Source organism: Heterodontus francisci, chromosome 1 (assembly GCF_036365525.1).
Source record: "Heterodontus francisci isolate sHetFra1 chromosome 1, sHetFra1.hap1, whole genome shotgun sequence".
Classification (NCBI taxonomy): Eukaryota; Metazoa; Chordata; class Chondrichthyes; order Heterodontiformes; family Heterodontidae; genus Heterodontus; species Heterodontus francisci.
Genome location: NC_090371.1, coordinates 268,901,290 through 268,927,063, shown reverse-complemented (window position 1 = coordinate 268,927,063; position 25,774 = coordinate 268,901,290). Strand labels below are relative to the sequence as shown.

General features: G+C 46.4%; 2 protein-coding genes across 2 annotated transcripts in view; one reads left to right on the top strand and one right to left on the bottom strand.

Annotated features, from left to right (window-relative positions):
- The window catches only part of rnf170 (ring finger protein 170), a 48,157-nt gene extending 42,818 nt beyond the window's left edge, over positions 1 to 5,339 (bottom strand). The window contains exon 1 of the mRNA XM_068044537.1: positions 5,132 to 5,339. The gene's annotated coding sequence lies outside the window, so the exon portion shown is untranslated. The remainder of the gene's footprint in view (positions 1 to 5,131) is intronic.
- A 19-nt stretch (positions 5,340 to 5,358) lies between these two features.
- The window catches only part of LOC137376263 (protein Hook homolog 3), a 155,638-nt gene continuing 135,222 nt past the window's right edge, over positions 5,359 to 25,774 (top strand). Inside the window, exons 1-3 of the mRNA XM_068044524.1 lie at positions 5,359 to 5,523; positions 20,655 to 20,740; positions 25,520 to 25,592. Coding sequence (XP_067900625.1) covers positions 5,479 to 5,523; positions 20,655 to 20,740; positions 25,520 to 25,592 — 204 coding nt within the window. The 5' untranslated portion in view covers positions 5,359 to 5,478. The remainder of the gene's footprint in view (positions 5,524 to 20,654; positions 20,741 to 25,519; positions 25,593 to 25,774) is intronic.

Here is a 25,774-nt window from a genome sequence, read left to right as displayed (position 1 = left end):
TTCCCTCCCGAAACCACTCTTACTCTTTCAGTGAGCCAGTGGTAAATCTATGGAACAGCTTCCCCAGGAAGATGGTGGAAGCAGATAATATTGATTCATTCAAATTAGAGATTTATTTCAGAAAATTATATTTTGGGATACAGTGAGTAATTTGAGACATATGGCAAGTGTACATGGGAGGAACTACAGTTCCAAAAGCTTTCAAACAATTTTTTCTTCTCACCTTTTGTCTAGTTCTGCTATAGATCAGTGATTCTCAAACATTTTTGGTTGACGCACCCTTTGCTAATGGATTAGTAATCACGGGGTCCCCACATCTAAATTACACATTTATATTTCTGAATGTAAAGTTCATCAGTGTCATGTTAAAGGAACTTGCATATAATGTTGCTAGGACTGTCCAATATAGTGTACATTGATGTGATTGGTGATTATATTTATTTTTTATATTTAGAGATACAGCACTGAAACAGGCCCTTCGGCCCACCGAGTCTGTGCCGACCAACAACCACCCAGTTATACTAACCCTACAGTAATCTCATATTCCCTACCACCTACCTACACTAGGGGCAATTTACAACGGCCAATTTACCTATCACCTGCAAGTCTTTGGCTGTGGGAGGAAACCGGAGCACCCGGCGAAAACCCACACGGTCACAGGGAGAACTTGCAAACTCTGCACAGGCAGTACCCAGAATCGAACCCAGGTCCCTGGAGCTGTGAGGCTGCGGTGCTAACCACTGCGCCGCCCTGAAAACTTTTATCTTCTCTTCAGCTGAAAGGCAACCTTACAGGTCTACCAACATGCCTGTTGAATACTTTACCATACGACACCTCCCTGCTCTATTAGGCTCTGTGACTCCTGTTGGGATCACTGGCACTGTTGCAGCTGTAACATGCCTTGACCACCTGCCTACTCACCGGACAGCTGCTGAGTGTTTGTGAGGGGTTTTTCCTCCTCCTCCTCTGCTGGTTACCACTAGAATATTTCTGAAATGATGCCTGGGATGGCCAACAGCATGTGCCCGACCTGCATTATCACACCAATGGGTCCCATTCATATTATTCTGCAGACCCCCAGAAAAACTCTATCGACCCTCAGGGGTCCACAGACCCCAGTTTGAGAACCACTGCCGTAGATAAATTGATAGAGATTGATTGCCATAACTAATCAATAACTCATAACATTCAACTACCAGAACGCAAACTACATGGACTTGATCTTTTTGTGTTTGGCAATTTTCATGGTCCTCTGTTTTTGCTTCTTTCTGCTTAAATCCGTAATTTGGAAAAATTGACATCCTCACTCAAATATCATAGATGGCCAATGAGAAAAAGGAAAATTTACACTGGTAGAGCAGTTATGTTCTTTTAATGTTGAGCATTATTTGGGATACAGTAGAGGACGTTACAGAATTGTTAGAGTGCGGGAGGCAGCTATTCGGTCCATCGCGTCTGCACCGGCTCTCTGAATGAGCAATTCACCTAATGTCATTCCCCTGCCTTCTCCCAATAACCCTGAACATTAATTCAGGTAACAGTCTAATTCCCTTTTGAATGCCTCGATTGAACCTGCCTCCACCACACTCTGTCATGCATTCCTGACACTGACCACTCGCTGCATGAAAAAGGTTTTTCTCATGTCGCTCTTACTACTCTTGCCAATTACTTTAAATCTGTGCCCTCGTTATTGATCCTTTCACGAGTGGGAACAGTTTCTCCATATCTACTCTGTCCGAACCCCTCATAATTTTGAATACCTATCAAATCTCCTATCAGCCTTCTCTTCTCCAAGGAAAACAGTCCCAACTTCTCCAATCTATCCACAGAAGTTCCTCATTCCTGGAACCATTCTTGTGAATCTTTTCTGCACTCTCCCCAATGCCTTTACATCTTTCCTAAAGTGCAGCGCCCAGAACTGGGCGGAATACTCTGGAGGCCAAACTAGTGTTTTATACAAGTTCAACATAATTACCTTGCTCCTGTACTCTATGCCTCTATTAATAAAGCCCAGGATACTGTATGCTTTATTAACTGCTCTCTCAACCGGCCCTGCCACCTTCAATGACTTACGCACATATACTCCCTGGTCCCTCTGCTCCTGCACCCCCTTTAGAGTTATGCCCCTTATTTTATCTCCATGTTCTTCCTACCAAAATGAATCACTTCACATTTCTTAAAAATTGAACTTGATCTGCCACTTGTCTGCCCATTCCACTAGTTTATCTATGTTGTTAGGACCAAGGCGGGTGTAATGCACTGTTAATTCAGTCCCACTACTCCACAAGTCATAGCATATCAAAATAAATAGCCAAATTAAACACTATTTATTCCTCAGAATAATGCACACCAAACCAGGTTTCTTTCAACAACAAATTAACTATTAATAAACCAATTTTAAACAATGATATAAATCTATATGTATGAACAGATTTTATAACTTCTTATTCTTCCTAACCCTCATGCACACACATACATTCAAAAACCATCGTTAACCAGTTTTTAAAAATTGGTTTAAATTAGAACGGTTTCTTAATAAAATAATTGGTTGTAACTTCTGGTAGAATATTTCCAGAGTGGTGAGGTGTCCCAGAGTCAAATAGTCAGATGCCACTTGAAGTTTCCAGGTGAAATTAATGAACAGGTCCATTGGGAGGGGGGTGGGGTAGGTGTTCAAGGCAATTTGTCTGAGAAGGCATCACAGAGATCTCCCAGCAAAGGTGAAGCAACAGGTCTACTTGGATTTCTAAGTAGTAGTCCAATAGTAGAAACTTTCTTGAGATTTCAGGAGCTTCCAAAAATACAACAATGCAACAGGACTCACACTTGAGATAGAGATTTTCAGAGACTGGAGACTACCTTTCGCAATGTAAGCTTCCTATCAGCAAAGGAGCCTTTCTCCAAAGCAGTGATTCTCCAGAATGCCACAACCCCTCTTCCTGGGTCCTCCTGAAGAGAGCTCTTCAGGCATAAACAGCAACAAGGGTTTTTGCTTCCATGCTTTCAATTTGCAACTCCTTCAAAGTTCTTATAACTTCATGAAGAAATTAGAATTTCCCTCGATACAGGAATTATTTTTCAAGAGCTTCTGTCTTGTCTTCCTACCCCTTCTAGCAGCAAACTGGTGTTTTGATTTCTTTCAGAGAGTTCTCTTGTTCTGGTCTCTAGAACAGGTTCCAGCCAACAACTGGTCTTTTCTTACAAAAGACTAAAAACTCCCCAGCAGCCAGTCACTTGACAGTCATCTCTCTCTGCTGAGTGACTTGGAAAAACAGATTACCTTGCAGTCTGTGACCCACCCACTTCAGCATTCACTGTTCTCAGAGAAATCCTTTTCTCAGTCTTAAAAGCACTTGTAACAATGTCCTTTTGAAGTTCTACACTATCATCCTCACAGTTCACAATGTTTCCAAGCTTCGGATCATCCACAAATTTTGAAATTATGCCCTGTGCATCAAGATCTAGGTCATTAATATATATCACGAAGAGCAAGGGTCCCAACACTAACCCCTGGGGAACTGCACTACAAACCTTCCTCCAGTCCAAAAAACATCCATTACCACTACTCTCTGTTTCCTGTCACTCAGCCAATTCCGTTTCTATGTTGCTATCATTCCTTTTATTCCATGAGCTTGGCTCACAGGTCTGCTGTGCAGCACTGTATCAAATTCTTTTTGGAAGTCCATTAAACCACATCAACAGCATTACCCTCATCAACCCTCTCTGTTACCTCATCAAAAAACTGCAGCAAGTTAAACATGACTTTCCTTAACAAATGCGTGCTGGCTTTCCTTAATTAACCCACATTTGTCCATATCACTGTTAATTTTGTCCAGAATTATCATTTCTAGAAGCTTCCCCACCAGCGAGATTAAACTGATTGGCCTGTAGCTGTTGGCCTTATCTTTACATCCTTTTTTGAACAAGGGTGTAAAGTTTGTAATTCTCCAGTCCTCTGGCAACACCACTGGATCCAAGGAAGACTGGAAAATTATGGCCAGTGTCTCCACAATTTCCAATCTTACTTCCCTCGGTATTCTCGGATACATCTCATCCGGTCCTGGTGTTTTATCCATTTTAAGTATAAGACTGCCTATTTAATATCTAATCAAATTTAAAACCTTCTAGTGTATTAATTACCTCTTCTTTTAAAATGGATTGCTAGCATTTTCCTTGGTAATGACAGATGCAAAGTATTCATTTAATACCTCAGCTATTCCCCTTGCACCCATGCGTAAATCCCCCTTTTGGATCCTAATTGGCCTACTTCACCTGATACCGCCCTTTTACAATTCATATGCCCATAGAAGACTTTGGGATTTATTTTTATGTTAGCTGCCAGTCTCTTCATACTCTCTCTTTGCTTCTCTAATTTGCTTTATTACTTCCCTTTGAACCTTGTATATTCAGCCTGGTTCTCCAATGTATTATCCAGTTGACATCTGTCATAAACACACATTTTTCTGTGAAGTAAGGCAAAAAAAATTATACCAGTGCAAAAAATTGTAAATGCTCTCTTTCTCACCATCAACATCTTTCATCTCAAAGCGTTCCAAGTCAGATTGATTAACTCATTTTAATTTATTTTTTGTTGAAAATTAACACAGCACCATGTATCGCAATTCAGTTACTGTTGCTGAAGGTAACGAACGTTCCCCAGAACTGCACGAGGAACAATTAAACATACACGCAGAGATATAGGACTCAATATCTTTTATAATAACTCATAACTCCTTCGAGACTACCTACAAAAATGAGTTTAGATTAGACTGTCAATATCGATTGTATTTCTTTGCGAAAGGATGAGGAAGAGAGGACTGAAGATGTTGAAATGTATTTTTTAAAAGTTACCGCATGAAAAATAGTTAAGGTCAGAGTTAAAAGTGACTATTGGAAATACGAAATAAAAGCTGAAAAAGTCAGTCCCACTTCCAACTGACTGGCCTCAATATCTCCAGTGGTTTATTTTTAAAACCTCAGATTAACCCTCTCCTTGATACATTTCCTCTTGTTACGTCTATTAACAGTACGAGGAGTGAAATTCTCAGATACAACCTTTTAATAAATCATGACTAAAACGGTTACTATAGGAAAGGGTGGAGGCTGGCACCTGCAGGCCGCCCGGTGTTACCTGTCCGTTCCAGAGAAGCAACTCCGTCGATATTCTCAATAATCCAGAGGCTGTTGCAATCTCCGTATTGTTCCCTGCCGCGAATGACCTTTTTTCGCCCCCTTTCCTTTAAAAAAAATTATACCATGCTTTAAAATCCGCCCAACTGCCAACCTCTTCTGTTCTGACTCTAATGCTGCAGGCAACTGAGGTGACCAGCTCAGAGGGCGGTTGGCGCAGGCGCAGTGGCAGCGGGCGGGTCCAGTTGGATCTGGAATGTAGTGACGTTGTGGAAGCTGGGGCGGTTGGCGGAGCGAGCGGCGGCGGTTCCTTTGTTGTCGGTGAGAGGCTGAGGGAGGAAGAGAGAGATGAACGTGGACCGAATCGAGCTATGCGAGAGCCTGTTAACTTGGGTAAGCGCCGGGGCGGCCGCATGAGGGAAGGCTCAGGGGCCAGACGATCGTCGCCGCGGTTGGGAAGCGGAGCGGCCCTGTCAACACCCTGTCTGACTCTTAAGTCTACACACCGGCGGTGGGCAAATCCCCGGCTCGGCGTGATGGAGGGGAGGCGACCCTTGCTGTTTTTGTCGCCAGACGCTGCAGTTAATGACACGGCCGCCATTTGTGTGGCTGTGTATGTCAGGCTGACTACAGTTTCAGTCTCTGCCGAGCCGAAGCCGCTCACAGTTGACAGCGACCGTGGGCACTGGCTTCAACATCATCTGTGTTGGCATGTGTCAGCTGATAGGGTGGGTGTGCAGCCCTCCTATGCTGTTTAACACAGTTACTTCAACGCATTCTCATCGTTCTCTCTTTTACTGTTGGATTTTTGCTTAATTTGTGTCTCTGCCTGTCTTCCTTCACATCGATTCATCGAGAATATACAGCACAGAAACAGGTCATTCGGCCCAACTAGTCTGTGTTGTTGATACTGCACAGGCGTCTCTTCCCATTGCATGTAGCTCTTCTCAGCCTTTCAGCAGATCTTTCCCGCACTCGTCAGGTTTGCTTCTGAAAGCATCTAAGCTGTTTACCTCAACCACTTTCTGTGGTAGCGATTGCCACATTTTAACCACTCTTTGAATATCACAGAATTGTTGCAGCACAGAAGGGGGCAATTCGGCCTGTCGTGTCTGTCTCTGAAAGAGCAGTGTACCTAGTGCCGCCTCCCCGTAGCCCTGCACGTTCTTTTCAGAAAACAATCCAATTCCCTCCTGAATGCTTCGATTAACCTGCCTCCACCACATTGTCAGGTAGTGTATTCCAGATCCTAATTTCTCACTGCTGAAAAAGTTTTTCCTCATGTCAGCATTACTTCTTTTGCCACTTGCCTTAAATCTGTGCCATCTTGATCCTTCCCCCAAGAGGTACAATTTTCTCCCTAACCACTCTGTCTAGACCCCTTATGATTTTGAACACCTCTATCAAATCTCCTCTAAACCTTCTCCAAGAAAAACAGTCCCAACTTCTCCAAACTCAACATAATGAAGTTCCTCATCCCTGGAATCATTCTCGTGGATCTTTTCTGCACCCTCTCCAATGCATTTACACTTTTCCTAAAGTGAATTTTCAGAACTGGACACAGTACTTCAGTTGAGGATAAACCAGTGTTCTATACAAGTTCAACATAACTTCCTTGCTTTTGTACTCTATGTCCCTATTAAAGAAGCCTAGAATAGCGTATGCTCTATTAACTATTCTCTCAATTAGTCCTGCCACCTTCAATGATTTATGCACATATACACCCAGGTCCTTCTGCTTCCGCACCCCTTTAGAATTGTACCTTTTATTTTATATTGTCTCTCCATGTTCTTCCTACCAAAATGAATCACTTCACACTTCTGTGCATTTAGTTTCATGTGCCACTTGTCCATCCATTCCACCAACCTGTCTATGTCCTCTTGAAGCTCTACACTATGCTCCTCACTGTTCACAAAGTTTCCAAGTTTTATATCATCTGCAAATTTTGAAATTGTGCCCAGTACCCCAAGGTATAGGTCATTTAATATATATCAGGAATAGCAAGGGTCCTTACACTGACCCTTGGGAAACTCCACTACAAACCTTGCTCCTGTCTGAAAAACATCCATGAATCACTCCTCTTTGTTTCCTGCTATTCAGCCAATTGCAAATCTATGTTGCTACTGTCCCTTTTATCCTATGCGTTATAACTTTGTTCACAAGTCTGTTGTGTGGCATTTTATCAAATACTTTTTGGAAGTCCATGTAGACCCCACATTAACAGCATTACCCTGATAAACCTCTGTTACCTCATCAAAAAACTTCAGGTTAATTAAACTTGATTTACCCTTCATAAATCCATGCTGACTTACCCTAATTAACCCACATTTGTCCAAGTGACTATTTATTTTTTCCCAAATTATTGTTTCCAGAAGCTTCCCACACTGAGGTTAAACTGACTGGCCTATAGTTGCTGGTATTGTGCAATGAGGTAGGATTAATTAACAACCTCATAGTTAAGGCACCCTTAGGTAGCAGCGATCATAATATGATTGAATTTTACATTCGGTTTGAGGGAGCGAAGAGTGGGTCCAAGACTAGTATTTTAACTTAAATAAGGGGAATTATGAGGGCATGAAAGCAGAGCTAGCTAAAGTGAACTGGTAAATCAGGTTAAGGTCAATAGAGATGCAGTGGCAGACATTTAAGGGGATATTTCAGAATACACAGAATACAGTCCAACAAGAAAGAAAAATTCCAAGGGTGGGACCCACCATCCGTGGTTAACGAAAACAGTTAAAGATAGTATCAAACTTAAAGAAAAAGCCTGTAATTGCGCAAAGATGGGAGGTAGGTCAGAAGATTGGACAGAACATAAAAAACTGCAAAGAATGACTAAAAGTTTGATAAGGAAGGTAAAGTTAGAGTAAGAGAGAAAGCTAGCCACAAGTATAAAGACAGACAGTAAGAGTTTCTATAGATATTTTAAAAAGAAAAGCGTTAACAAAGTGAACGTTGGTCCTATAAAAAGTGAGTTTGGGGAATTAATAAAGGATAATAAGGAGATGGCAGATGAATTGAATAGATATTTTGCATCGGTCTTCACTATTGAGGATACAAGTAACATCCCAGTATTAGCTGCTGCTGCTGCTTCTTTGGCCTCCTTGTCTCGGGAGACAATGGGTAAGTGCCTGGAGGTGGTCAGTGGTGTGTGGAGCAGTGCCTGGAGTGGCTATAAAGGCCAATACTAGAGTGACAGACTCTTCCACAGGTGCTGCAGAAAAAATTGGTTGTCGGGGGTGTTACACAGTTGGCTCTCCCCTTGCGCTTCTGTCTTTTATCCTGCCAACTGCTAAGTCTCTTCGACTCGCCACACTTTAGCCCCGCCTTTATGGCTGCCCGCCAGCTCTGGCGATCACTGGCAACTGACTCCCACGACTTGTGATCAATGTCACAGGACTTCATGTCGCGTTTGCAGACGTCTTTAAAGCGGAGACATGGACGGCCGGTAGGTCTGATGCCAGTGACGAGCTCGCTGTACAATGTGTCCTTGGGGATCCTGCCATCTTCCATGCGGCTCACATGGCCAAGCCATCTCAAGCGCCGCTGACTCAGTAGTGTGTATATGCTGGGGATGTTGGCCGCCTCGAGGACTACTGTGTTGGAGATACGGTCCTGCCACCTGATGCCAAGGATTCTCCGGAGGCAGCGAAGATGGAATGAATTGAGACGTCGCTCTTGGCTGACATACGTTGTCCATGCCTCGCTGCCGTAGAGCAAGGTACTGAGGACACAGGCTTGATACACTTGGACTTTTGTGTTCTGTGTCAGTGTGCCATTTTCCCACACTCTCTTGGCCAGTCTGGACATAGCAGAGGAAGCCTTTCCCATGCGCTTGTTTAATTCTGCATCGAGAGACAGGTTACTGGTGATAGTTGAGCCTAGGTAGGTGAACTCTTGAACCACTTCCAGAGTGTGGTCGCCGATATTGATAGATGGGGCATTTCTGACGTCCTGTCCCATGATGTTCGTTTTCTTGAGGCTGATGGTTAGGCCAAATTCATTGCAGGCAGCCGCAAACCTGTTGATGAGTCTCTGCAGACACTCTTCAGTGTGAGATGTTAATGTAGCATCGTCAGCAAAGAGGAGTTCCCTGATGAGGACTTTCCGTACTTGGTCTTCGCTTTTAGACGGGCAAGGTTGAACAACCTGCCACCTGATCTTGTGTGGAGGAAAATTCCTTCTTCTGAGAACTTGAATGCATGTGAGAGCAGCAGGGAGAAGAAGATCCCAAACAGTGTAGGTGCGAGAACACAGCCCTGTTTCACGGCACTCAGGATTGGAAAGGGGTCTGATGAGGTGCTGGTATGCTGAATTTTGCCTTTCATATTGTCATGGAATGAGGTGATACTTAGTAGCTTTGGTGGGCATCCAATCTTTTCTAGTAGTCTGAAGAGACCACTTCTACTGATGGGGTCAAATGCTTTGGTGAGATCAATGAAAGCAACATTGAGGGGCATCTGTTGTTCACGGCATTTCTCCTGTAGCTGTTGAAGGGAGAACAGCATGTCAATGGTGGATCTCTCTGCTCGAAAGCCACACTGCGCCTCAGGGTAGACCCGCTCAGCCAGCTTCTGGAGCCTGTTTAAAGCGACACGAGCGAAGACTTTCCCCACTATGCTGAGCAGGGAGATTCCACGGTAGTTGTTGCAGTCACCGCGGTCACCCTTGTTCTTATAGAGGGTGATGATATTAGCATCGCGCATGTCCTGTGGTACTGCTCCCTCATCCCAGCACAGGCAAAGCAGTTCGTGCAGAGCTGAAAGTATAGCAGGCTTGGCACTCTTGGTGATTTCAGGGGTAATGCCGTCCTTCCCAGGGGCTTTTCCGCTGGCTAGAGAATCAATGGCATCACTGAGTTCCAATTTGGTTGGCTGTACGTCCAGCTCATCCATGACTGGCAGAGACAGGGTTGCATTGAGGGCGGTCTCTGGAAAAAGACCTCCAGGGAAAAAGACCTCTATGCACTGCCTAAGTATATTTGGAGGCAGATTCAATCATGGCTTTCAAAAGGGCATTGGATAATTACCTGAAGAGAAAAAAATTGCAGGCCTACAAGTTGAATGGCCTCCTGCAATATAACCATTCCATGATTTCTAAGATTAAATGTTCTCTAAGTCTTACAAAACCAAAATATAGCAGATGTTGAAAATCTGAACTAGCAGAAAATGCTAGAAATACTCAGTCATGGACCTGAAACATTTTTCTTTCTCCAAAGATGCGACCAGACCTGCTGAGTATATCCAGCATTTTATGCCTTTTATGGCTTCTCTTTTCTAAAGAAAAAAGCCCCAACTGTTCAATCTTTTTTGATAGCTGTAATCTCTCAAATCTAATACCATAATTTTAAAGAGAAGCAGAGTTAACGTTTCGGGTCAGTGACCCTTCTTCCGAAGAAGGGTCACTGACCCGAAACGTTAACTCTGCTTCTCTTTCTACAGATGCTGCCAGACCTGCTGAGTGAATCCAGCATTTCTTGTTTTTGTACCATAATTTTAAATATTTTTTGCACATCCTCTAGTGCTTCTGTGTCCTTTTTGTAACAACTTGTATAGTGCCTTTAATGTAGTAAAATGTCTCACTGTACTTCGGTAGAGTTATCAAACAAAATTTGATATTGAGGCAAATAAAGAAATGTCAGGGAAAATAAAGCGTGGTCAAAGAGCCTCATGAAGGATGTAGAGAGGTTCAGGGAGGGATTTCCAGAGCTTCGGGCGTTGGCAACTGAAGGCACGACTGACAGTGGTGGAGCGATTTAAAATAAGGGATGCTTAAGAGGCCAGAGCTGGAGGGTTATAAAAACAAGAAATGCTGGAAATACTCAGCAGGTCTTGCAGCATCTGTGGAGAGAGAATCAGAGTTAACGTTTCAGATCAGTGACCCTTCTTCAGAACACTGAAATGTTAACTCTGCTTCTCTCTCCACAGATGCTGCCAGACCTGCTGAGTATTTCCAGCATTGCTTGTTTTTATTTCAGATTTCCAGCATCTGCAGTATTTTGCTTTTATATTAGAGTTGGAGGGTTGTTGGGTTGGAGGGCGTTATGGAAATAGGGAGAGGTGAGGGCGTGGAGGGATTTGAAAATTAGGTAGAAAATTTTAGTTTGATGTGTTAACTGGGCACCACTATATGTAGTGAGCACAGCGGTGATGGGTGAACGGGCACTTGGTTAGGACACGGGCAGCAGACTTTTTGATTACCTCAAGTTTAAGGAGGATAGATTGTGGGAGGCTAGCCAGCAGTTGGAGTAGTTAAGTCTAGAGGTAACAAAGGCATGGATGAGGGTTTCGGCAGCAGATTATCTGTGGCAGGGGTGGAGTCGGGTGATATTAAGTTAGTAAAAGTCTTAGTGATTTTGTGGATATGCAGTTGGAAGCACATCTCGGGGGCAAGTATGACACCAAAGGTGCGAACCATCTTGTTCAGCCTCAGATAGTTACCAGGGAGAGGGATGGAGGTGGTGGCTAGGGAGTTTGTGACCGGGACTGAAGACAATGGCTTTGTGCTTCCCTATATTTAGTTGGAGGAAATTTCTGTTTATCCAGTATTTGATGTCAGACAAGCGATATGACATTTTAGAGGCAGTGTGGTATGGAGACCAGAACTCTGCAGAATACTTTAAAGTGTGACTTGACTAGGGTCCTGTATAAGTTTATCGTAACTTCACTACTTTTGAATTCTAAACCTGCCCGAATAAATCCCAGAGTTTGTTAGCATTTTAAAATGCTTCGCTAACCTGCAATGTTGCTCTCTGTCCTCGCTTTGGTCAGTCACTTTACTAGTCTGTATCTTTCTTCACTTTCTTTCGTTTTTCCTTTTGCTCTGTCTTTCCTTTTTTTTGTTTCTGTTAGAGATGGCAGATCTGGAATGGGGCTCCTCCCTGCATATCACCTGGACAGCAACAGTACCACCAACTTGCATTTATATTTCGTCTTCAACATAGTAAAACATATCAAGGCACGTCACATGAGTGTAATCAAACAAAATTTGGGATATTATGACAGGTGGCGAAAAGCTTGGTTAAAGAGAAAGCTTTCAAGAAGTGTTTTAAAGGAGGAGAGTGAGAGGCAGCTGATGGCACAGCCACCAATGGTGGAGCAATAAAATAAAAGCAAAATACTGCAGGTGCTGGAAATCTGAAATAAAAACAAGAAATGTTGGAAATACTCAGCAGGTCTGGCAGCCTCTGTGGAGAGAGAAGCAGAGTTAACGTTTCAGGTTGTGACCCTTATCAGAACTGGCAAGTTTTTATTTCAGATTTCCAGCACATGCAGTATTTTGCAATTAAAATGGGGGATTTGGACGAGCACAGAGATCTCGGAGGATTGTAGATCAAGAAAGGCAAGTCCATGTAAACAAGGATGAAAGTGTTAAAATCGAGGCCTTGTCAGAAAGGAGCTGATGTAGGTCAACGAGCATAAATGTGACGCGTGAATGAGAGAGTGAGAGTTCAGATATGGACAGGAGAGTTTTGGATGAACTCAAGTTTGTGAAGAGTGGGAGGCCAACCAGATGGGCATTGGAATAGCTAAGTTTAGAGGTAGGACAAACATGGAGGAGGGTTTCAGCAGCAGATGAGCTGCGGTTGTGGTGGAGGCAGGTGCTGTTACAGAGTTGGAAGTAGGCGGTTTTGGTGATGGAGAGGGTATGGGTTCAGAGACAAAGGCTGTGAGATTGATGGAATTGGAGGTGAGGAAGTGGAGTTTTTGGCAGGGACTGAAGGCAATGACAATCTTCCCAACATTTAATTGGAGGAAATTTTGGCTCATTCAGAACTGGATGTTGGTCAAGCAGTTTGACAACACAGAGGCCTTGGAGGGGTCAAAAACCATGCTGCATAGAGTTTGAAAACTGCTAGACTGCAGATCTAAATTTACAATATCGAAATGAAATCACAAAGCAGTTTCAAATGAACATTTTTGACTACAAATATTTATTCCCTTTTGGATATGAAAAGAGACTTATTGCGTATTGTTGCTGATAATTGCACGTTCTTTCTATCATTTCCTTGGACTCAAAATCTTTCAATTTAAGTGTAAGTTTAACTTTGGTGGTAGTCTCACCTCTCGGTGGGAAGGTTGCGGGATTAATTACATTGTAGTACTTGAGCATGTCATTCAGGCTGACATTTCTGTGCAATATTGAGGGAATGCATTATTACCAGAGTTGCTGAGTTTCGAAATAGATCAAACTGTGGCTGTCTGTTTCACTGGTTCAGGTGCATAAATGATCCCATGGGCCTCTTTGAAGAATAGTTAGGAGTTCTTCTGATATTATGGAAAACACTCTTCACTCAACTAATACCAGCAAAAACAATTAAGTAGGCATTCCTCTCATTTACTGGTAGTCGGACCCTGCTGTGTACAGGTAGGTTGATGTGCTTGATCATATAACAATAATTGCATTTGAGAAATAATTCATTCATTGTGAAACGATTTAGATGTGCTGAAGGTGTGACGAGGCACTTCACATATTCATGTTTCTTTCTCATTTTAGTGCTGAAGTTATTAGCTCATAACACTACTTGTAAATTAAAATTTTAAAAAGATAATTGAATATTTATTTCACCCAGCTAAGCCGAATGAACAGTACAAGGATTGAAATGGCATGTGGCCCATGAATAATTGTGCTGGAGTTCAGTCTTGAACCCTTGTGTTGGCAATAGTAATGTCAAGGGGAAAAAAAAAAGAGAGGAAGCAATAGGCATTAGTAAGTCTGATTGCCCCATAACACAAATAAACCAAGTTCTTGGGGGAGTAATCTATACTGCTCAGAGAATTGCAGGTCCTGTATTGTTACTGGGTACAGTCTGGACTATACATGACTCTAGACCCACACCAACCTCAACTAGTTATTGAATTGTATCAAAATGCTACAAAAAAAAACTTCCATAGTTTAAAGAAATGGTTCATCGCAACCTTCTCAAAGAAACTAGGGATGGGCAAGAACACATACTGGCTTTGACAGTGATGCCTGCATCCTGAGAATTAATAATAATCATATAGCTGGTACATTAATAATCATGTGGTTATCTCAAGACTGGTTAGATGTCTGGGTATGATCATTTTTATTTTGGTAAACGTGCTGCCAAGATAGGAGAGATGAAGTTACGTGAATGGATCCTAAACTTGTACTAAGATGATTTGTCAAGCAAGATCACAACAGATGAGGATCAGGTGAGGATTGTCGAAGAGCACCATGAGCAGCACCATGCTTACCTAAAAATGAAGTGCCAACCTGTTGAAGCTACAACACTCAACTACATGTAATGTAAATGGTGGAAACAGCATGCTATAGACAGAGCCAAGCGATTCTACAACCAACAGATCAGATCAAGGCTCTGCAGTCCTGCCACATCCAGTCATGAATGGCAGGCAATTAAACAACTAAATGGTGGGGGATGGTGGTGGGGAGAGGAGGAGGAAAAGGTAGCCCAATGAAAATCCCCATCCTCAATGATGGCAGAGCCCAGCACATGAGTGCAAACGACAAGACTGAAGTGTTGGCAACTAACTTCAGCCAGAAGTACCATATGCATGATCCCTACTCTCCCTACTTCTGAGATCCCCACCATTACAGAAGCCAGTTTGCAGCCAGTTCGATCCACTCCATGTGCTATCAAGAAATGGGTGAGTACATAGGATATAGTAAAGCTATAGGCTCCAACAACATTCTGGCTGCAGTCCTGAAGATTTGTGCTCCAGAACATGTTGCCTTTAGATAAGCTATTTCAGTAGAGGTAAAACACTGGCTTTTACCCGACAAAGTAGAGCATTGCCCAGGCATGTCTTGTCTACAAAAGTGAGACATGTCCAATCCGACCAATTACTGCCCCATCAGCCTACTCTCAATCATCAGAAAAGTGATGGAAGGGGTCACTGAGTGCTATCAAGCAACACTTACTCACCAATAACCTGCTTACCGATGCTCAGTTTGGGTTCCACCTTGATCACTCGGCTTCCAACCTCATTAAAGCCATGGTCCAACATGGACAAAAGAGCTAAATTCCAGAGGTGAAGTGAGAGTGATTGCCCATGACATCAAGGCAGCATTTGACTGAGTGTGACATCAAAGAGCCCGAGTAAAATTGAAGTCAATATGAATCCGGGGGAAAACTCCCCACTGGTTGGTCTCATACCTAGCACAAAGGAAGATAGTTGTACTTGTTGGAGGCCAATCATCTCAGCCTCAGGACATCGCTGCAGAAGTTCTCAGGCAGTGTCCTAGGTTCAACCATCTTCAGCTGCTTCATTAATGATCTTCCCTCAATCGTAAGGTCAGAAGTAGGGATGTTTGGTAATGATTTCAGTGTTTAGTTGCATTTGTAACTCCTGAAATAATGAAGCAGTCCATCCCCGCATGCAGCAAGTCCTGAACAACATTCAGGCTTGGGCTGATAAGTAGTAAGTAACATTCATGCCACGTAAGTGTCACACAATGACCATCTCCAACAAGAGAATCCAGTCATCCCCCCATCCCCTTAACAGTTAATGGCATCATCATCGTCGAATCCCCAACCATCAACAGCCTTGGGGTCACCATTGGTCATAAACTAACTGGACCAGCCACATAATTAATGTGATTATAACAGCAGGTCAGAAGAATTCTGCAGTGAGTGACACATCGTCCCTGACTCCCCAAAGCCTTTCTACCATTTACAAGGCACAAGTCAGGAGTGTGATGGAATGCTCTCCACTTGCCTGAAGGAGTGCAGGTCCGACAACACTCCAGACGTACAGCACCATTTAAGGGAAAGTAGTCCTCTTGATTGGCACCCCATCCATCACCCTAAACACTCACTCCCTCTCTCTTGTGCACAGTGGCTGCAGTTTTTAAAAATTTGTTCATGGGATGTGGGCATTGTTGGCTAGGCCAGCATTTATTGCCCATCCCTTATTGCCCTTGAGAAGGTGATGGTGAGCTGCCTGCTTGAACCGCTGCAGTCCTTGGGGTGTCGGTACACCAACAGTGCTGTTAGGAAGGGAGTTCCGGGATTTTGACCAAGCGACAGTTAAGGATCGGCGATATAGTTCCAAGTCAGGATGGTGTGTGACTTGGAGGGGACCTTGAAGGTGGCGGTGAAGAGCCTTCGTGAGTTGCTGCAGTGCATCTTGTAGATGGTACACACTGCTGCCACTGTGCATTGGTGGTGAATGGAGTGAATGTTGAAGGTGGTGGATTGGGTGCCAAACAAGTGGGTTGCTTTGTCCTAGATGGTGTCGACCTTCTTGAGTGTTGTTGGAGCCGCAGTCATCCAGGCAAGTGGAGGCAGTGTGTAGCAGCTACAAGATGCACTGAATTAACCCACCTAAGGCTTCTTTGACAGCACCTCCCATACCGTGACCTCTACCATCTAGAAGGATAAAGGTATCGGGTGCATGGGAACGCCCTCACCTCCAAGTCACACACCATCCCGACTTGGAAATATATTGCCAATCCTTCATTGTCACTGGGTCAACACTCTGGAACTCCCTCCCTAATAATACTGTGGGTGTACCTTTTCCATATGGCCTGCAGCAGTACGAAATGGAGGGCTCAGCACTGCTTCTTGAGGGCAATTAGACATGGACATAAATCCTGGCCTTGCCTGCCATGTCCACATTCTGTAAATGAATTTTTTAAATTCCAGAATTTTTGTCTGAAGGTCCATTCCATGTGTTGATTGCTCTGTGTGTAAAGAACTTCCTCACATCAATCTTAAATTTACTTTTTTTTTGTAGTTTGAACCTCTGTTCCCTTAATTGGCAGTTTAAAGTAATATTCTGGATATGCCGTTTCTCCCCTTTTAACTTTGAGGCTTTTTTCTGCACAGCTTTCGGCACTTGAATGTTTTCTTTGTTTCTCAGTGATCAGAACTGGACACTATTGGAGATGCAGTCTGACCAGACCGCTGTACGTTTTAATCACTACATATTCTGATTTATATTGTACTGTTTTGACAGTGGAATTAAACATGCTATTTGCTTTGTGGGATATATTGAGCATTGTGTTTACCAAGAATCCATTCATGGAATATAGTCCCCTATTTTCCTTCCTATATGCAGGTTACTTACACTTATCGACCTTAATTTCATCAGCCATTTTAGTATCCAAAACTCATTATTTAATTTCTGATCTGCCTCCCCCTCTACTACTTTTAGATTGCTATTGACTGTAAATGTGACTAATATGCAGTGGGTTTCTGCATCCAACATTGTGCCCTGGGTCATCCCACTGAACAAGAGTCACCTGACAACTCCTGTAACAAGTTCCCATTTTCTACCCATTGCCTTTCTCTCATTTATTCTCACAATCTCTCCTGGATGTCTACACCTTTGGGCTTAACCTTTGACGCTTTTACATGCAACCTTGTCAACTTCCTTTGGAAATCTAAGGTTTTCTACAGTTCACTTGGGTTGTCAGTTCCTCAGAGGTTGAGAACTCTGAACACTGTGTACTCCCTGTGTGTTGTATTTATTTCCATCCTCTCAGTATGACAGCTGGTTTGATTCCATCAACTTTTTTTTTCTTGTACAGAGCACAAATAAGGCCATAAATGACAGTGTTGTATGGAATGTAATGATCATGTAGAAGTATGTTATTAAGAGATTCCTTTAATTAGTCAGAGATTGTGTTCTGAACATGGAATAATGCTATGTAGATCCAAAAATAGAGAAGAGAACCTGTTGACCAGTCACCGTGGCTCGTGAAATGTGTACTTCAAATGTAGTATCAGAAGAATTAATAATGCATGAGCTGTGAATTATGCGATAGCTTGCCACTTTGTTGTTTTCAAGCAGGATTATAGGGTTTAACTTTGTACTTGTCTTGCTGTGCCCACTTCTGTCCCAGCCATCTGAGTTGAGGAACAACATTTAACGCTACACTCAGTTTACTGCCTAAAAATTATACTTAAAAACTTCAGTGTTTAAAGGGGAAGGTCAATTCCGATCATGATGTTTTCAATCCTATTTCCTAGACCCCACTTCTAACCAATAACAGGAACTTTGAATTCAGAAACTAGGAAAGAATCATTCTATTTGGAATTGTACATACCCATACATTAAGTAATTTTACATCCTACCCAAAACTCTCAACCACTATGCAAAGTTTGCATGGCTAGAATTGAACAATGTCAGCCCCAAACCCAATAACAGTGTTGTCCAATAGAATTTGCTCAGTAGCTACAGGTGTGGCTATGGTAACAGAGCTTTAACCACGTCCATTCATTTTCGTAGAAAAGGCCTTACACATAATTGATGTCAATGTACTTTACATTACATTTACTTAAACATGTATCACCATTCAGTGCAAAATTTTGCAATCTTCAAAGTTTGGAATTCTGTAATGAATTCATCAAACACAATACATTTTAGTGCAGCCTCCAGGAGTTTGGCCCTGTAGTTGCAAGCTGTACTTTGATTTCATCAGAGGGATTCTGAGAATGGTCACTTGCACATGGAAACATGCCAAACCTGCCCCTGCTCTTTAGAGTTGGTTGCTGTTTGCCATGACATGCCCTGTTGGAGCTGTTCAACACTGTCTATTACTCATTTATTTGCATATACTAATCAAAAATGCAATTAGCCACATCTGGATCCACAATTAACCAAATGAGGTTAGTTGCTAATAGATTGGACAACACTCCAAAACAATTTATTGGGTCCACTGAGATTAATATCGTTGCATTTCGGACGGAAACAATGATGGATGTAAATCAAGCTGTAGTCTTCTATCCTGTTTTATTATTTTCAAAGACAAAACTATCAGAAACAGCAAACCTAACTGAAATATGACACAACTACACTAATTGGGTGAAACGATCGATGAAGAATTCCAAATAATAATCCTATGATAAACGCTGCCTTCATTAAGGGTGTCTGTTCCATACATTCACATTCTTTTGTAAAGTTAAATTGTCTGCGGTTCTAGAGTTTGAGAATCTCAAGCACAATGTCAGAGGTTAGCTTTTGTTTCCTCAAGGATTTTAATTAACATCTCCCATGAGTCATCTCTTCTCAAGAGTAAACAGTTACAGTTTCAAACTCTGGTAAGCATAGCTCCGGTGCCTTAAGCTAAGCAGCAATTTGATTGCTCTTCTATGCTCTGCCTCCAGTGCGTAGATCAGAATTGTCTTGTACTTGAGTGTTATCAGTAAGCAAGGTAGAATAGCTAACATTATGTAGTTGGTTAGGTTATTGTAGTGGTAAGAATTAAATTGGATTAAATCACACTCCAGGCACACAGATACAAGAGTGAGGTGTAGGCTGAAAATCTGACCATACATCTGTGCCATCATTAAGACCGCCTATTTCCATCTCCATAATGTCACCTGATTGTCCCAGCCTCAGCTCATTTGCTGTTGAAACCCTCATCCATGCCTTTGTTACTTCTGGAGTTGACTATTCCAACACACTCCTGGCCAGCCTCCCACATTCTACCCTCTGTGAACTTGAGTTCATTCAAAACTCTGCTGTCTGTGTCCTCTCACGAAGTCCATTCACCTATCACCCCTCTGCTCGCTGACCTCTGTTGGCTTCCGATTAAGAAACACCTCAATTTTAAAATTCTCATTTTTGTTTTCTAATCCCTCCAGGGCCTCCTTACTTCTGAAAGCTCCTCGAGTCCTACAACCCTCATATCTGGTATTCCAATTCTGGCCTCTTGAGCATGCAAATTTTAATCACTCCACCATAGGCGCATGTGCCTTCAGCTGTCGAGGCCCTAAGCTCTGGAATTCCTTCAATAAACCTCTCAACCTCGCTTTCCTCCTTTAAAATACTTCTTAAAGCCTAACTCTTTGACCAGGCTTTTGGCCATCTGTACAAATATCTTATGTGGCTCAGTGTCAAATTTTGATAGCTTTTCTGTGAAGTGCCTTGGGACATTATATAGTGCCTTCAACATAGTAAACATATATTTTGATAGTGATGATGTGAAAATGGAAGGCGAATTGATGGATGGACATCAAAATGACTGGTGAACAGCAAGGGAATGCGAAAGAAGAATAAGCCTCTCTATAATAAATATCTCAAGGAGATTAAAAAGTGATGGTTCTGAAGGACAACTGTGCTCAATTGTGTGTGTGTAACGTTTGAAGAACAATAAACAAATAATGACACTAATGAGCATATGCATGGAGTGGTGGGTGGATGTGCTCTACATGACTACTGACGTACTTGCTATTTGTTTAGTAGATGGTGTTAAAGATATTGCGTCAGAAAATTATACATCAGATACATTGCATTCAAATTATTTTTCCAAATCTTTGTGTGGAGGACCTTCAAATATTAATGCACTTCTTCATCACCACTGCAAATACTGACATGACCCCAGAGACGACTTTTCACAAATTCTGGAATTTGTCAACTACACAAAGGAATACAGCACTATAATTGTAGAATTTTTTTTTATCAGCCTGCAGCAAAAGAAATAACATGGCAGTAAATTAGCAAAAAATAGAAAAACATGAATCTGATTTTTCATATTAAACAGTAAATTTTAGCAATGCATAAACTCAAATGGTTTCGATTCTTGTCTTTTAGGTCCAGACGTTTGGTGTGCAGGTGCCATGCAAGAAAATAGATGATTTGACAAGTGGAGTTGTGATGGCGCAGGTCCTACAGAAAATGTAAGGTTGAAGATGTATTATTCCATCTTTCTGTTGTGTCCGAACGTGATCTTTTAATTTTCATTCATTTATTTATAACAGTTCTACAGAAAATGTACCAAAATGTACTCCCCTGTACATGCCGCAAATTAAAATGTGGAAATAAGTTGTATCCATCAGCTGCAACGTTTTTGTAGAAATCTATCTCATTAAAAATAATCTTCAGTATTTTGTGCGCAAAATCAGTCCACAAACCTCACTTCTTGCGATCAAGATTTTCAGTCATGCTATTTGTCAACAGTAAACATTGAAAATCCTCCCTCCTATTCCACCTCTTCCAATCTCCCTTTCTCTTCCGCCACTCCTTTTCACCTCTGTCTACACGCGTGCCTCGCTCTTGCCGTGCGCCGCTCTCTCTCTCTTACCCTTCCCCCCCCTCTCTTCCCCCCACTCCCCTCGCAAGAGCGGTCTCACGCCCCCTCTCTCTTCACCCCCCTCTCTCTCTCTTCACCGACCCGCGCGGCTAACGAGGCTCCCACCAGAGAGAGGCTAACTACAAGAGAGGCTAACACGGAGACCCCCCTCTCTCTTCACCCCCTCTCTTCCCTCAAGAAAGGCTCACCCCCCCTCTCTCTTCACCCCCTCTCTCTTCACCCCCCTCTCTCTTCACCCCCCTCTCTCTTCACCCCCTCTCTCGATAAAAAGAGCGCGGACAAACAAGAGCCGGCTCAAGAGGCTCAACCCCCTCTCTCTTCAAGACCTCTCCCCTCTCTCTTCGACCCCTCTCTCTCTCTCACCCCCTCTCGGCTTCACCCGCCCTCTCTCTTCACCCCCCTCTCCTCGCTCACCCCCCTCTCTCTTCACCCCCCCTCTCTCTTCACCCCCCCCTCTCTCTTCACCCCCCCTCTCTCTTCACCCCCCCTCTCTCTTCACCCCCCCTCTCTCTTCACCCCCCTCTCTCTTCTCACCCCCCTCTCTCTTCACCCCCCCTCTCTCTTCACCCCCCTCTCTCTTCACCCCCCCTCTCTCTTCACCCCCCCTCTCTCTTCACCCCCCCTCTCTCTTCACCCCCCCTCTCTCTTCACCCCCCCTCTCTCTTCACCCCCCCCTCTCTCTTCACCCCCCCTCTCTCTTCACCCCCCCTCTCTCTTCACCCCCCCTCTCTCTTCACCCCCCCTCTCTCTTCACCCCCCCTCTCTCTTCACCCCCCTCTCTCTTCACCCCCCCTCTCTCTTCACCCCCCCTCTCTCTTCACCCCCCCTCTCTCTTCACCCCCCTCTCTCTTCACCACCCCCCTCTCTCTTCACCCCCCCTCTCTCTTCACCCCCCCTCTCTCTTCACCCCCCCTCTCTCTTCCACCCCCCTCTCTCTTCACCCCCCCTCTCTCTTCACCCCCCCTCTCTCTTCACCCCCCCTCTCTCTCTTCACCCCCCTCTCTCTTCACCCCCCCTCTCTCTTCACCCCCCCTCTCTCTTCACCCCCCCTCTCTCTTCACCCCCCTCTCTCTTCACCCCCCCTCTCTCTTCACCCCCCCTCTCTCTTCACCCCCCCTCTCTCTTCACCCCCCCTCTCTCTTCACCCCCCTCTCTCTTCACCCCCCTCTCTCTTCACCCCCCCTCTCTCTTCACCCCCCCCTCTCTCTTCACCCCCCCTCTCTCTTCACCCCCCCTCTCTCTTCACCCCCCCTCTCTCTTCACCCCCCCTCTCTCTTCACCCCCCCTCTCTCTTCACCCCCCCTCTCTCTTCACCCCCCCTCTCTCTTCACCCCCCCTCTCTCTTCACCCCCCCTCTCTCTTCACCCCCCCCTCTCTCTTCACCCCCCCTCTCTCTTCACCCCCCCTCTCTCTTTCACCCCCCCTCTCTCTTTCACCCCCCCTCTCTCTTCACCCCCCCTCTCTCTTCACCCCCCCTCTCTCTTCACCCCCTCTCTCTTCACCCCCCCTCTCTCTTCACCCCCCCTCTCTCTTCACCCCCCCTCTCTCTTCACCCCCCCTCTCTCTTCACCCCCCCTCTCTCTTCACCCCCCCTCTCTCTTCACCCCCCTCTCTCTTCACCCCCCCTCTCTCTTCACCCCCCCTCTCTCTTCACCCCCCCTCTCTCTTCACCCCCCCTCTCTCTTCACCCCCCCTCTCTCTTCACCCCCCTCTCTCTTCACCCCCCTCTCTCTCACCCCCCTCTCTCTTCACCCCCCTCTCTCTTCACCCCCCTCTCTCTTCACCCCCCTCTCTCTTCACCCCCCCTCTTCACCCCCCCTCTCCCTCTTCACCCCCCCTCTCCCTCTTCACCCCCCTCTCCTCTTCACCCCCCTCTCTCTCTTCACCCCCCTCTCTCTCTTCACCCCCTCTCTCTCTTCACCCCCCTCTCTCTCTTCACCCCCCTCTCTCTCTTCACCCCCCTCTCTCTCTTCACCCCCTCTCTCTCTTCACCCCCCTCTCTCTCTTCACCCCCCCTCTCTCTCTCACCCCCCCCTCTCTTCTTCACCCCCCCCTCTCTCTTCACCCCCCCCTCTCTCTTCCCCCCCCCTCTCTCTTCACCCCCCCCTCTCTCTTCACCCCCCCCTCTCTCTTCACCCCCCCCTCTCTCTTCACCCCCCCCTCTCTCTTCACCCCCCCCTCTCTCTTCACCCCCCCCTCTCTCTTCACCCCCCCCCTCTCTCTTCACCCCCCCCTCTCTCTTCACCCCCCCCTCTCTCTTCACCCCCCCCTCTCTCTTCACCCCCCCCTCTCTCTTCACCCCCCCCCTCTCTCTTCACCCCCCCCTCTCTCTTCACCCCCCCCTCTCTCTTCACCCCCCCCTCTCTCTTCACCCCCCCCTCTCTCTTCACCCCCCCCTCTCTCTTCACCCCCCCCTCTCTCTTCACCCCCCCCTCTCTCTTCACCCCCCCCTCTCTCTTCACCCCCCCCTCTCTCTTCACCCCCCCCTCTCTCTTCACCCCCCCCCTCTCTCTTCACCCCCCCCTCTCTCTTCACCCCCCCCTCTCTCTTCACCCCCCCCTCTCTCTTCACCCCCCCTCTCTCTTCACCCCCCCTCTCTCTTCACCCCCCCTCTCTCTTCACCCCCCCCTCTCTCTTCACCCCCCCTCTCTCTTCACCCCCCCTCTCTCTTCACCCCCCCCTCTCTCTTCACCCCCCCCTCTCTCTTCACCCCCCCCTCTCTCTTCACCCCCCCTCTCTCTTCACCCCCCCTCTCTCTTCACCCCCCCTCTCTCTTCACCCCCCTCTCTCTTCACCCCCCTCTCTCTTCACCCCCCCTCTCTCTTCACCCCCCCTCTCTCTTCACCCCCCCTCTCTCTTCACCCCCCCTCTCTCTTCACCCCCCCTCTCTCTTCACCCCCCCCTCTCTCTTCACCCCCCCCTCTCTCTTCACCCCCCCTCTCTCTTCACCCCCCACCCCCTCTCTCTTCACCCCCCACCCCCTCTCTCTTCACCCCCCACCCCCCCCTCTTCACCCCCCACCCCCCCCTCTTCACCCCCCACCCCCCCCTCTTCACCCCCCACCCCCCCCTCTTCACCCCCCACCCCCCCCTCTTCACCCCCCACCCCCCCCTCTTCACCCCCCACCCCCCCCTCTTCACCCCCCACCCCCCCCTCTTCACCCCCCACCCCCCCCTCTTCACCCCCCACCCCCCCCTCTTCACCCCCCCCCCCTCTTCACCCCCCACCCCCCCCCTCTTCACCCCCCACCCCCCCCTCTTCACCCCTCTCCCCCCCCCTCTCCCCCCCCCTCTCCCCCCCCCTCTCCCCCCCCCTCTCCCCCCCCCTCTCCCCCCCCCCTCTCCCCCCCCCCCTCTCCCCCCCCCCTCTCCCCCCCCCGACCCCCCCCCCTGACCCCCCCCCCTGACCCCCCCCCCTGACCCCCCCCCCCTGACCCCCCCCCCCTGACCCCCCCCCTGACCCCCCCCCCTGACCCCCCCCCCTGACCCCCCCCCCGACCCCCCCCCCGACCCCCCCCTGACCCCCCCCCCTGACCCCCCCCCCCTGACCCCCCCCTGACCCCCCCCCCTGACCCCCCCCCCTGACCCCCCCCCTGACCCCCCCCCCTGACCCCCCCCCCCGACCCCCCCCCGACCCCCCCCCCGACCCCCCCCCGACCCCCCCCCCGACCCCCCCCCGACCCCCCCCCGACCCCCCCCCCGACCCCCCCCCCGACCCCCCCCCGACCCCCCCCCCGACCCCCCCCCGACCCCCCCCCGACCCCCCCCCGACCCCCCCCCGACCCCCCCCCCCCGACCCGCCCCCCCCTGACCCCCCCCGACCCCCCCCCTCGACCCCCCCTCGACCCCCCCCCCCCGTACGCCATCCCCCCACCCTCTACCCCCTCCCTCTTACCCCCCTGCGCATTTCCCTCTGTCCCCCTCTCACTGCGCGCCTCTCTCGTGCACCACGCGCACCCCTACTCTCTCCCGCGCACACTTGCTTTCTCGCCTGCTGCGCGCACCCTCTCGTTCGCCCGTCCAGCCTCGCTCGCGCGTGTGCGCTGCAACCCCTCTCGCGTGCGAGAGGGTGCATGTGGTGCGCAGGAGAGAGTAAGGGTCTGAGAGAGGCACATGCAGAGAGAGAGTGCTACGCACAGAGACAGCTGAAAAGAAGTGACTTAATTGAGTTTCAGGTTCATTAGATTTTCAAGTGTTTTCATTCATGTGTTTTTTTTTTATTTCAACGTCAAAGTATGACAGGAAGTATGATCAAATGAACAAGCAATGTGTGTAGCTGTATCAGTCTATGGTGCAAGCACTATTTTACATTAGCATGATTCATATTTAATGTACTTAAAACAATAAAGCTTGTCTTAAATTTGTAGAGATCAGTCATGGTTTGATGATACCTGGATAAATCGTATCAAGATAGAAGTGGGGGACAACTGGCGACTCAAGGTATTCATCTTTATATTATCTCTTTTCCATTGTTCATCAAAAATCTCCAATGGAGGAAAACCAGATCAAGTACAAACGGTTCACCTCCATTAACTTGGTTGGCATACAGATTTTTGCTGCACCTAAGAATTGGATGCAAGACTGTTTTGATGATGAGAAATTGTTCAAGTAACATTGGATTA